Source organism: Solenopsis invicta, chromosome 2, assembly GCF_016802725.1.
Source record: "Solenopsis invicta isolate M01_SB chromosome 2, UNIL_Sinv_3.0, whole genome shotgun sequence".
Lineage (NCBI taxonomy): Eukaryota > Metazoa > Arthropoda > Insecta > Hymenoptera > Formicidae > Solenopsis > Solenopsis invicta.
The window spans coordinates 18,987,086-19,000,976 of NC_052665.1; the positions used below are offsets into that span (position 1 = coordinate 18,987,086).

General features: G+C 33.7%; 1 protein-coding gene across 3 annotated transcripts in view; it reads right to left on the minus strand.

The window, feature by feature from the left end:
* The window catches only part of LOC105193729 (serine-rich adhesin for platelets), a 29,389-nt gene that overhangs the window by 10,619 nt on the left and 4,879 nt on the right, over positions 1–13,891 (minus strand). Inside the window, exons 1-7 of one of the 3 annotated variants that reach the window (XM_026135414.2) lie at positions 7,213–7,760; positions 4,584–4,862; positions 2,680–2,807; positions 2,423–2,548; positions 1,009–1,363; positions 333–504; positions 118–217 (exon numbers count right to left, since the gene is read on the minus strand). In XM_026135414.2, coding sequence (XP_025991199.1) covers positions 118–217; positions 333–504; positions 1,009–1,363; positions 2,423–2,548; positions 2,680–2,807; positions 4,584–4,662 — 960 coding nt within the window. In that variant the 5' untranslated portion in view covers positions 4,663–4,862; positions 7,213–7,760. Of the gene's footprint in view, positions 1–117; positions 218–332; positions 505–1,008; positions 1,364–2,422; positions 2,549–2,679; positions 2,808–4,583; positions 5,331–7,212; positions 7,761–13,891 lie in introns of those variants that run through there. The other 2 variants (XM_039446163.1, XM_039446162.1) reach the window with 2 other exon arrangements.

Here is a 13,891-nt window from a genome sequence, read left to right on the forward strand (position 1 = left end):
AATGGATAACGTAATCGCGCAAAACAGGAAAAATTTTAAATGATGTATCTTGAGTAACGTAAAATCTTCCGGCTGGATTACATTATTAAACTCTTTATATAAACGAATGTACTCAACCTTTATGAGATTGTTTGTATCGGTGAATTCTAACATTTCTCTCGTGAGAACTCCCATTATGCTGTAGAACTCGTCCGCCGATGTTACGGTCATTATACGACTGTAGAAAAAAAATAATTAGTTACTTCATTTATTGCATATAATTATCAAAGAAATAATGGATTCATAATTTTGTAACGTAATTTTAGTAAGTTTAAATGAAATTTCAAACTTACTCCGAGAGGCCTTCCCAGATAGCGAGTGCTGTTCTAAGCAGTACTTCATCACCTTCGAGAAATATCAGATCCCAGACACGAAGCACCGTTTCCTGCGGTAAGCAGTGGCAGAAAAGCGTAAGAAACCATTGCATGGTGAACACATTCGTGAGTGGCGGCTCATAGCTACTCCCTGAAAAATCACGTAATACTATCTACTGTAACAATTTATGATAATGAAAAAAAGTGAGAACGATTTAATTTGATTAGGGAATCAAATTAAATTGAATGTTATTTGGAAAATATCGTTTCTATAATAAAATACATCTTTTATCTGTTTTAATTTAACAAATGTTTTTTAAGTACTCTATAAATGTTTTATACAGGATTTCTATAAGACAGAATTTAAAACATGGATTTTCCATAATAATTGTTTTAACTTAAAGATTTTTAAAGTCCTTCTATCGTGAATGTATTTATATGAATGAATTAAAAGTTTATTGTTACAATAACTCACGCAGGAGCTATAAACTTTTTAAGAGATTAAAGTTATTCTAAACTTTAATATCGCCGGATATTTGTTCAGCGAACTCTATTCATCTCAATTTCCAGGTACATCAGCATAATATCTCACTGCCACGCACCTGTATTTCTTACGTTTATCCGCTCGAGTTTTTATTTTATAAATTTGACTTACCCGTCGCTTTATCCTTAGCATCAGTTTGTAGTGCTTCGAGATGCTTTGATAACTTTGGCAGTCTCGAGCGCAGAAGATCCCGAAACACTGCCATGTCGATAGAAAGGCCTCGCAAATTATCGGCAAAGTAACCCTCTGGCAGAACACCCTCTATTAAATATATCATCACCTTAACAGCCGAGGACTCTGCGCGGTCCATTACTTGCAAGACGAGGGCGGCTAGAACATTTAGACCCTGGCAGTAGCCTACCGACTTGTTCCAGCGAGCGAAACCAAGTAATACTCGACGCAGCACCGCCTGATTGTCCCGGCCAGCAGCACCGCAGAACAGGCTGCAGCCTGTCCTGTGCAAGTCCTGTGAATTGTAACGACTTTTACGTTGTTGAATTAGCTGAAAATTACTTTGGTAGCTTTCGAGCCTTGTCGCATTAGTAGCGTAATTAAACAGATTGGTGTAATTTCAGCAAGAACTTAATTTTTCGTAATTTATTTCTAGATTTTTTATTAAATTTTTATAAATATATTTTGAATAAAAATGAACTTTTTAATATATTTGATTGTTTATTTGATAAAACTAAAAGAATTAAACTAGGATGAAAAAGCAGTCTATTTCGAGTGGACAATTTTCATTGAAGTTTAATCAACGTAGGCGAATATTAATTATAATAGCAGGCCATTGTTAATTATTTGTCGCTATAGTGATTGACAATTTGAGCGTAATTGAGTGTAATTAATAATAATCAGGGCTATAAATCAGTCTATAAATTTATGTAAAGCTGATAAACCTGACCTCTGACGCGATCAAACAGGTATTAGATTGCAGATATTTTTAGAAGGGCAACTTGTTCTAATTATGCACTGTGCTTGCATTAATTCAAACCGTATTATGTAACTGACGTTTAACTACTTATTTTTAACTTCTTTAGCCATTCCTTTTAATCATTTGAAAATTTTATATACTAGACTTATGTTAGTAAATCAATGTTTTCGTGCCAAGAGTTTTAAGGCACATTGAAATAAATGTGCAGTCATCTCTTTAAATGCTTCTCTCGGAACTACGCATCTAGATATCTTCTCACAGAATTAACCGAGTCGCCTTCATTTCGGAGATAGCTCAATAAACTGAGTATGTCACGTAGACGATATCATCAAACACAAGAAAATATTATTATATTATTTACTGGAGCTTCTGGAGTATTTGAACAGCTTTGAGTATATTCTTTAATGAATTTTCTCATCAAGATGTTAAAAATAAAAAGGAAGTGATACAGAAGATAAAAATGTTATTTAATGCTGTAGCAACATTAACGTTGGTTACAACATTGCGAAGGAGAAAACTTCTTTTTATACATATAACTATTTATCAAAGTTTGTTACGGGGATGATAGCGCTGTACAATGTTGTAGACACCTACTTTCACAATTTGTATGCCGAGTTCTTCGTCGTCAGGATTACTCCACTCGTTGAAACAGATCTTCTCAGCCTGCTTCCAGTCTACGCCGCGTTGTTCCAGATGACGTTCCGCCAACGTTAGCCACAACTATAAAAGAATGTCGGTTCGTTCCTCGTATACTTGCAGCAATAAATTCTTTGAATTCTTTTACACTTTCAAGACTGTGCACTTTTGAAAATAATCATCCATTATCTAAAAGCAAATCGTTGGGCACTCACTCTTTTGCGAAATTCCGGTGGTATCCCTCCTTGTAATTTTGCAACCATTTTCATTGCGTCTAACCATTGTACGAAACCACTTTCCCCCGGCTGCGGAGTCAAACTGAACCTCATTTTTGTATCTTCGACTAAAATTTAAATCAGAAACACTTTACTATATAGTAATCTACTGTTACGGATACACACAAACATTTAACATTAACAGGATAACATTTCTTAAACCGCAATTTTGTTACATAACATCAGCTACGGTAGTCAGAGGGAAAACACGTTTTACAGACGCAAACAAAAATAAATATTTGAGTGAGGCAATAGTCAAGGAAGCTCAGTTGACATAAACGCGTGAATACTTTCTAGCATTCGATTTAAGTCGATAATTTGAATATTTTACTCGGAGTTGCGATAGCCACTAGCTATTCGATTCGATATGAGTGACTGAGAAAGTCACGAAGTGAAGCAAGCCCGCTCGCCTTTAACATTTAGTAAAAGGGTCGTTGCATGATCGTTTCTATGACAACCTCGGATGAAGAGGGAGAATTGTTAGTTTGAGTAGAAATAATCGTGCAAAAATTCTCAAGACCGGTAAACAACGTAATATCCACGCGTTTATGTCATGCGTTAAGCCACACGTGCTAATAAAACATGCATTAAAATATTCAATTTCCATGTGAACGAATCGGTGCAACTACAATATTGCTTATTGTCATCTCACAGCATCTATATACGATATAACTTGGTTACAATGGAATTCTATTAATGACTGAATAAACCACACCAGCCACGCGCGCTGATGTGTAAAATCGATATTATTTTTGCTCTCATAACGATTTGTATTTTGTCTTGTTTTGCTATTGCGTGCGCCAAATGTATTTCGTTAAAATTTCCACGTGTGCGATACATTTTACATTATTTATTGTCTTTATTTTGCCATATGTGTATTTTTCTTGAATTTGGACAAGGTACTAAACAAAATGCGTTCGTTATTGCAGTAAAATAATTAAACGCTTTTTTGTATTAAAATATTAAAATTCTCTTTCGCTGGTTTCTCGTTCCAAAACTAATTTAGTATACAATGCTTGCAATTCATGTTTAAAGTGGCTTATTAATTACTCATAAGGGCATAGTCACAACGCTATAAATTTTACTGTTACGACGGATAGCGTACGTATACAATTCTCGTCGAGTTAGCCGTAAATTAAACGTGCAATGCATTAAATTTTATGGTATTCCGGTATTGGCAAACGCACAGCACTCTAACTTTAAATACGAATCGAATCTCTTGTGGAAATCGCGTAAATGCATTCGCTATAGTTCAATTCGATAATCTTACAAGCAAATCGGCGTATTTGCTCCAGTCTACATTTATATACGAAATTTCTATATATAACTTTATACTTGAAGAAATAATATTTACATTTAACTAATTTCTAATAAAGGTATATTTTTAACTACATTGAATAACTGCTTTACAAAAAAGACTTGTCCTTTACGCAAAAAGCGACATTATCTTCTCATATTTTATGGAACTCTTACATAAAATTATCTTTCCTTAGACTTCTTCGCAACGGCAACAAAGTATATGCTTATTTAATTACTTTACACTTTATTTTATATTTGGAATTAAAAAAGCTTATCTACATGTATCGTCTTCTGGCTAAAAATAAAGCACGCTTGAGCTATGCGATACTCTCAACTTGCATTAAGTTAAATTGTAACACTTAGATGTGCCATAGACCATGCTTCCCTGCAGCAGTATTTAACAGAATTTAATTTACAAGCATTTAGCTAACACAGACTCTGCATTTGTGTATGTACGTGGTTTTACAAGGTTCATTACGTTGTGCGCGTGCAACGCGAGAGGACATTAGCATGCGGGAGTAGATTTACAGAAACTGTCGTTTCACCTTCCAGCTCTTCGTATTTCGGGGCAGAGCCGGTAGCACCGGACGCGAGGTTTTTGAGAGAGTTGAAAAATCCGTTCATCCTCCAATTAGAAGCGCCACTCTCTCTTCTTCATCGTTTCGCTTTCATCTCTCACGTCTTTTATTATGCCGCGCGTACGCCGTTCTCAACCGTTCTCGTGATTCATGATCGGTCGTTCCTCGGTTTATTCTCGCGATATTCTTTTTATTCGCAATGGATCGCGATGTTCCTCTCGAATACACGATGTTTTTACTGTAACTCTGAAAAGTCGGTCGATCCATTGACTTAATGCGCTGAGTTTTGCACTGAACCGCGCAAAATTATTACGATTGCATTTAAACAAAGTGAATTTTATTGATATTAACGTGATTTCATAACAAATATTCCTCAAATTATTTTTTATTATTCACGAAGTTACTCTTTGATATAAGTACGATTTGGCAATGATAAAACACTATGAAACACGTTAGCTCATATTTTAAACTCTTTTTTTTACCAATAAATGCGCTTTTAAGTATACAATTTATGTTACACGTACTATAAAATCTCAGAAATAAATACATTTATCGATAAAAATGAGTTAAAAATATGAAGGCGTAATGTAAAGTACACGAAAAGAACCGCGTTTAGCTAAACTATTTAAAAATTTAACTAGATGCCGATCTGAAAATAATTTTATATGCTTGACCTTTAAAATAATTGTATAGGATTCTCAAGCACTTCTGCAAAAAGTTTTGACATTTTTACAACCAGCTTGAGATCTTATAAAATTATTTTAATGGTCCAATTAATAATTTAAATCTGTAACTAGCTAAATTTTTAGATACTTCAGCAAAATTGTTCTTTCTGTGTATATAATATTAGTTAAGCATAAGAGTGTATATAATATTAGTTAAGCATAAGAGTGTTTTCTAATTAATATCAAATAACATTCGATTCGCTAGAAATTTAGTAAAATGCGGAAATGTTTCTCTTCGTTCTTTCTGTGCCGTATGTATAGCTGTACCACCTGTTACAAGCATCACAATGTAGATACCCACGCACTGCAATACACGTGTAATATACATATAAATCTCTACAGATTGTGAAAGGTCGTTTCGTAGGATCTCACTTGGGATATCGAGTATATATTTGTTAATTACGTATTTGCATTAGGTTCTAATTTAACACGTGCTAATTAATATATTTATTGGTCCACGTAATATTCCGTTCTAGCTTGTCCACAGTAAGATACAGATGGCCATTGATAAGAGTGACCAAGCTGATAACAACATCGATTTTTACTTCACCGGCGACTGATGAAACCGATAAAATGCTCAAGCGGTTAATCCGATCGCGATTGGTTACAATGCAATTAAGAAGATGCATGCAGCACTTAACTTATCGTTTTTTTCAGTTAAAGTTGTATTTATACCATTTATGCAATTATCCCTGTTTAATCAAGCAGCACGCTATTATTAGATGCGTTTTAAATATTGTTAAATATCGTGACAGAGTATAATTAATTTAAAAATAGCAAAATGTTACAAGACCATCGAAATAAGGAAGCTCAAACATTAGGTTTTTTTTTTTATCAGACTCGCAATTTTACTCTTAACGAAGAACGATCCGCTTGCGCATGCAATATAAACGAGAGAGTGAAAAGCATAGATGCCTGAAATCAGTTACGGTTGTCGTGACCGCGATTTAACACGTTGCGGCTTCCGCTTCGGTATGGCTTAAGAATAGATATTAAAGTCCAGCGATTAGAATTAAATTCGTCACGATTTGCCAAACCCCAGGTATTAATGTATCAATATAAATTATTAAGACGTTTAACATTACTAATTATTTTTCGTGATTATAAAAGTTTATTAATTAACAGCAATGCGAGGGAACTTTGTGAAATTTTTTGTTTGTTCCGCATAATTCACCTCGGAAAATTTGAAAAAAAAAAGAAAACACATGTTGATTAATCACTTTCGGTAATTTCGATCCCCCAATGTTTTTTCCAACGAGATGCTAAGGGCTCATGTGTCAATCAATTTATATCTCGCGAATGCTTCATGTCAATCATAATATGATCAATCCAATACTTCTATAGAAATATATGAAGCAAATTGAAAATTGAAGGAAAATCGATATGCCTTTTAAGTGAAATGAACCGGCATGTTAATTTCAATTTGATAACTCACACATCCACACATATACACATACACACTTTTATTGCAGAAAAAGATGACAGATATTAAAGTAAAACAATAATAATGTTTCCTGTATTCATTTTACATTTTATAAAAGGATATAAAATCTAGAAATTAATATATTTACTTGCCGAAGATTTAACTTTATATGATTTAAAATATATTATGCAGCCTATTCACTCTTTAGCTACGCTACTCTTTTCATTTTCTCTTTCCTTTGTCTCCTTATAAAGCCTGAATACAGGTTGCTCTAGAAATCACGTCAACAGTCCCGTCGCTAACGAAAGGAAATGGACCCAATGTGCGACGCACATTTTTTCTCATTAGATACACGCATTTGTGAAGCGACCGAGATTTAAACATGCACTCCCACCGTTCACGGTACATCTATCGCAATTTGGATCATCAACGAAAATCGAATACTTACTCACGAGGGATGATATTAAACAAACGCAGTACTTTGACACTACGACGGAACGAGATTAACGTGTCATCGGATCGTACCATCTTTACCACGAGACACGACAGCGCGCTACCGGGCAATCGTTGTCGTCGTCGTCGTCGTTGATTATGAAGCGCGACACATCAATGCACATTGGTGCACGTACTGTGAAGCACGGATGTACGAGCGAACGACCTCGACATGCATGTTCGTCGCGCGGCACGATTTCGACGGAACTATTCGGAAACGTGAACTGGCACTTCGTGCAGGTGGAGGATGTCGCACTCCCGACACTGCGACCGATTGTCTGGAAATTTCGCGGCGTCTCGACGACGCTCCGACAGCTGTCCGTAGCACCTGGAGGAGCGTCTTCGTACGACGAGTGCGCCGAGTCAGCTGAACCTTAACGAAGCTAGGGTAGCTTGCGCGCGCGCAAAACCCCGCAATGTAACGACGGCGAGGGGGTCGCCACGGGGGACGGCTGGCTGGCCTTTCCTCGTGGAATCCTGCAGTAGGCACTACTGTCGTTCTTCCACGAGTCGTCGTTTCCAACCCCGTGGCGGATGTAGCGATTCTACGTGCTGCCACTCCCGTCACAACGCATGCGCAGCTTCTCTCTTTGCGTCGTCTCACCCCCGTACGTTTGATCGTTTCAGAAAGAATATGCTCGAAATTGTCCTCTTACGATTTAGATGAATTCTCTCGATTTGTCTTGAAAACTTGTTGAGAAAATATGACTTTTTTTCTAAAATGTATAATTATGAGACGACTGCGAAACGATCGACTATGAGGCGATCTTTTAACATTATAGAATACTGTTTGAAATATTTTTTTACTATCACGGAATACTGTAATAGGATTACTCTTTGCAGCCAGCCTACGCGCACTTATATTTGAAAATTACAAGTCTTCGGATTAACGCGCAACATTCAATATCAAAATATTAAATCCGATTAAGTCGAATAGTGGTTCAAACGTGCGTAGGAGTTTACAACATAAGGTAACTCTGGTATTCACGCCGCGCGGGAATTTACGCCGCAAAGAAAAAAATGAAAGGAGCGGAGATAACTCGCTTACAATCACTCTGTTATATGCTTTTATATTGCATTAGTATTATATTGTAATTTTAGTTTTTTAATCTTATTATTAACGAAACCATTGTGAGTTGAATCAATTTGTCAACGTTGTGAGCGACGCAGCGATGTGCCAATCTACGTAAAATGATTGTTCTCTCTGTAGGAAGTGTAAAAGCTTTAGTGATTATTTCGTGATACATAGATGTAGAAAGGTAGTGAAGGATGGAACACACAAAAGTACAAATTTAGCTCTTGTATTCTTTGTTGAATTCACGAGTGGCCCATCTTTTTTGATATACAGCAAAAGGGCAAGGATTTTTCAAAGTTATTTTTCTGTAACATAAAAAAATATTTCATATTTCTTTTTTTTCATAGTAGTAGATAGTGTGAAGCTTTTATTGGTACAGTTAATTTTCCTTAATAAATAACATTTGATATACAATATTAAGTTTTTGTGTGGCGTATACACAGAGTTACCCTAATCTTTCCCTGTTAATATTTACATTAGTAAAATATATTTCTTGTACCTGTATGATTTATTACTCTTTTTTGCGTTATCGGTAACTGATAATTGATAATATATGATAAACATATATTACAATATTTGTATGTTACAAGATAGTGTTGGCAATCTTGAAAGTTTGAATGCCCGATATACCGTAATTCTTTGAGTCCAGTTGAAGACTCTCGCTTCAAGTAAAAAAAAAAATTAATTTTTAGTATCTTAAGCATACTCTCTAAATTTGAATCAGTGAAATCTTACTGATCAGAAAATGTATTATTACTGATCAGACCCAATGTATTATCACTGAAAGGCAGTGTATATATGATTGATATAGTTATAAGTATACCACAGAAATCAGGCTGTTCACTGTCGTTCATTGTCGTGAATTTTGATTTAGAAAGTAAATATCGGCATGCGACGTAACGGGGGCCATGAGCTATTAAATTTTTATTAAGCTGAATTTTTATTAATGCATTCGTAAGAAGATTAATGGCTACAGGCCTCAATTAAGTGGAACCAGCGTGACGAGACTTTATCTAACGTGTAACCTCGTACGCGAGAAGGGATTACTATATCAAGCAAAGATTAAACCTTGAAGGTTTCATATTATTATAGAAACTTCGTTATATATCCTCGCTTATAAGTATGCAAAATTACATATTTTTACGAGGGATTATTTCTCAAAATGTAATGTAACGCCGCACGTGTTGAAAGCGTAAAATATAATAAATTAAGGAATATAAAATCCTTCTTAACATAACAAGGCCGATTATTATTAGAAAATTAATTAAAAATACCAAGCACTCAATTAATTCTAAGAAAGAATTTATATAATTTCCATGTATAATTTATACAATATATGTTAACCTGCGCTTTGTGTTTAGAATTCTTGGAAGAATAGTGTATCGTTGGGAACGAGACAGTTTATCGGTGTGCACATTTGCAAATTTAAGATTGACTTTGTCAATTGATTTTATTGCTTTGTGGGTCACTCGAAATAGTTAACACCGTTACGAGAAATCGAAGCTCTGACGGATATATGTGTATCTGCTGAATCGCTTAATTAATACAACTAAAAATTTAAACACGTTTATTTAACGTAGTTGTCCATGGAAAATGCATTCAAAATTGAAAATATTTAAATGCGTATTTTGGTAAATGTCAATATTTTTTATTATTAATAACTTTTTCACACACGTCGCAAATTTGTATTTTTGGATTAGAATGAATATACGTAATATTTTACATCTGTTATTTCACATCTATTATGCTAGCGTGATGTTTCTCATGATAATATCAAATGTCACGTGTGAATTCTGAATCGACAAAATGTCACTATCTTGAAACGTATACTCGCTGATTCAATGCAATTTGATTAAATTTGACCTGTGTGGAATGCCAAACTTCTGTTTATTACTAAGACACAATTGCTACACTTGAGACTGTAATTCTTTAATACAGTGAAATATCTGCAGGGAATTGTTTCGCATTTCGAACGTGACGTACATATACATCTGACGAAATGAAAAGACCAGATATTTTATGCTATTCGCTGCAATGTATTATTTTATAATACATAACAGACAATATTTCTCTCAAAAGTAAAAAATAAGAAGGGCAACGATTAATATTGTTTTTAATTCTCATTTTAAAGTAAAATTTTCTTTCAATAATTAAAAGATTGTAACGCGATATGAGATAATATCATATTTTTTTTAGATTTTTATTGTTAATGCCAAATTAATTAAAAAAAATGTTTTTCTGAATTAATATACATTTACAATTTTTTTTATTATAAACGTCGCAAATAGCAAAAGTTTTTATCTGAATATCTATGACCGATTGTCCACAATCGCGAGCAATCTACCGTAATAAGCGTTGCATTATGGAAACGCGATTCAGGCAATTCATAATAATCGTTTCGATCATCAGTGAATTTCCGCATCGCGTAGTTCATTACATGTTCATTCTGACGACGGTCGTTGAGCTTTTAGCGTAGCTGGGTTAATGGCACGGAAAGTTCATAGGTAATACTTGCGCGTTGGCTCGGGATAAATCGAATCCGTCTTATCCGGTGTAAAAATGATAGGTCGTTCAAAAATACGTGAGATCAATAAATTGCATAGCGGCAAAACGATCTGACAAAACTCTTGCAAAGATATTTGTTAAAGCAATTTGTCAAGCACTATTTGTCAGATACTAATTCGTAAAATGTTACATAAAGTATTTATACAATTCTATTTTAACAGAATCAAGAATAAAACTAGAAAGCAAAATTCATAAATAATAAGTATGTCTCTTTACGATGAGTATGATTTTAACAAATTTATCATCGACGAAATGATTGTAATTTAATCGAAAAAATATACAAATTCTGCAGTTAAATATAAAAATATATATTAGAATATTTTTTTTATAGAACAATTGACAGTAATCATCCAACTAAGGCTGCGTTCCAAAATTCACTGCTAGTACTGTAAATTTATAGTATACATAACGTGAACTTTTCAGTACTGGCAGTGTATATAGGAGCGCAGCTTATTTGTTTATATTGATAATTACATGTATTTGTTCAAAGTGATGGACGTGTCGACGTAAAGTTTCTCGTAAGTGAAAATATCTACGACAAAATTGTTCCTTTGCAAGTAAAATACGCCATCTCTTCTCGCGCACACTTTTTCCTCTCATCGCGGAGTTTCTGTCCCTCGAATCCACCGCGCTGGCTAAACGCCGGTAATTCGCGAGAACGGACGAGAAAAGTTGCGCGTATCCGGCCGGCGTGGACGCGCAACAGTATCAAAACTTTATCAATGACGCCACGTCGAAACTTGGTCCGCGATATCGCACGCGGAGCATGCGTGGCTCGGTCGCGCCAAAGTCTAATTATTGATCACCGCATCGCCGCATACGAAAGGCCGTTTCTTCGCGACCACGGCAACTTGATGACGCTACGATTTCTTCGCGACATTCAGATGGCTCTCCCGAGAACTATCTCGACAGCTTGATCGGTATATTACGTCGAGTTTCTAGTTCACGTTCGTTGTACATAGTGTTTGTTACACTGCAGAGATGTAAAATATATGTCTCGAATTAAAAATAAATTAAAATTAGTAAAAAGAACTAAACATTTCTCAATCAGTTTTAATATAATTATTATATTGAAACATCAATCAGAAAAACAAAATTTTTTAGAGTTTACTATATTCTTAAACATCACAATTATTTTTTATTTTAATATTTGGTTCATAATTAATTTTTTAATCTTTGGAAATTTTTAATTATTTAAATGCAATTTTAGCTTTTAAAAGTTATCAATGTTGTGTGTGTGAAAATTATTATCCTTTGTTGTAAACTACATAAACAAACATCAATAACCATGACAATAGTCATGTAAGTGAGCTTTATTTAATAAGTACATATTTAAAAAATATATTTCAAAAAATTCATATATATATATATATATATATATATATATATATTTGTTATTATTTTATAGTTAGGAATTTGAATAACATAATATGTTATAACAAACCATAAAATAATGTACATTTAATGAACTTTGCAGCGAATTTTTATATAGCTCATACAGTCACTTATAAGTTTTCGTCGTACTAAACAGACACGTGGTCTTTGATTCTAATTCAGTTTCTCTTACTTCAGATGACACACCTTTTAAGCATGTACTCTAAATGTAAAGTGCGTTTTAAGTGGTAAATTTAAAAGTGGGCCTTATTTAGTACTGGGTCTTATTCGGCTCAGGTATCTTAAATATAATACAATAGTATACGTGAAGCCGTGAAACGGCTTCAAGAATTTCTGTCACGTATTATGTTATACGATAAAAGAATGGTAATGAGAAAAAACGTTGTAATGACAGAAGTATCAGTTAAAAACGCAAACGTAATAAATGTTTCAATTTAGCTTTCGACCCAAGTTTGTACATACATATGTAGCATAAATAAAGTAGTACTATTTCTAATGGCGTCTCTAAATTTAAATTTAGAATAAGAATTTTACAAACTATATATCTGAAAAATTTTAAGACTAATTGCTCTGAAGAGAATTTCGTGCTTACCTTGAATAGGAAAGCTAACAGAAGCAGAATATATCTAAATCTTTTTGTTTTTTTGAAATTTAAAATTACATATTTAGTAAAACTCACGTAGAAATTATTAGAATACATAATTTTGATATTGAGAAAGTAATTTACGATAATTTATCTTTTTTCCTATGGCAATTAAATAAGAATACATTTATTCTTAATGCACGATTATTTAATGCGCGATTTATTATACCTATGTTTACATAAACAAACGGGAAATTGGCAATGTAAGGCAAGTAACAAAAAACGCATTATTAGTACTATGTTGTTGTAATTTACAACATTTTATTGAATATTCGTAACACGTCTCAGTACATTTTCCGAAATGTATTATAAAAATTGCAATTTCAGAGCGGAACGTTCAAGAAACATATAAAACGCTCTATAGTAACATTTTACAACTTTTAACAGTTTTCATATTTCCAGCATGGATGATAAATTTCTTTTCCCAGAACTACTATTTCTTTATTCTATAAAATTTTCATTGTAGGTAGTATCAAGCGCCATAGAATATCTTTCCAATCTCAAAAAAATTATTCGAAAATCTCAGAGGAGTATGATAAAGTAATCAAATAATTTTTTAATATGTTTGAGATATTTTATACAAAAATTGAGAATTATATAAAAACGCATTTTGTATGATTTCTTTTCTAGAACCAAATTCTGAGCATATTAATTAATAAATACACTTGGCGTACATCAATACTCAAGGTTAATTCAGGATATGAATTTTATCAAAATTATAAATGAGATAAATTAAAGATGTGAGATATATTTTTTAGCATTTAAGATCAATGTACACAGCTTACCGCAAGCATTTAAATTTCACAACATAGCATATTTCATTATGACTGAAAAAGTACTAACACATCGTTCAATAAGTCCCGAGACTAACCCAGAGATAACGCTAGTAGTACCAAGCTGGCCACGTTTCCCTAGAATGCGAACCTTCACATGAAACGTGTACAAATTTCACGTCGA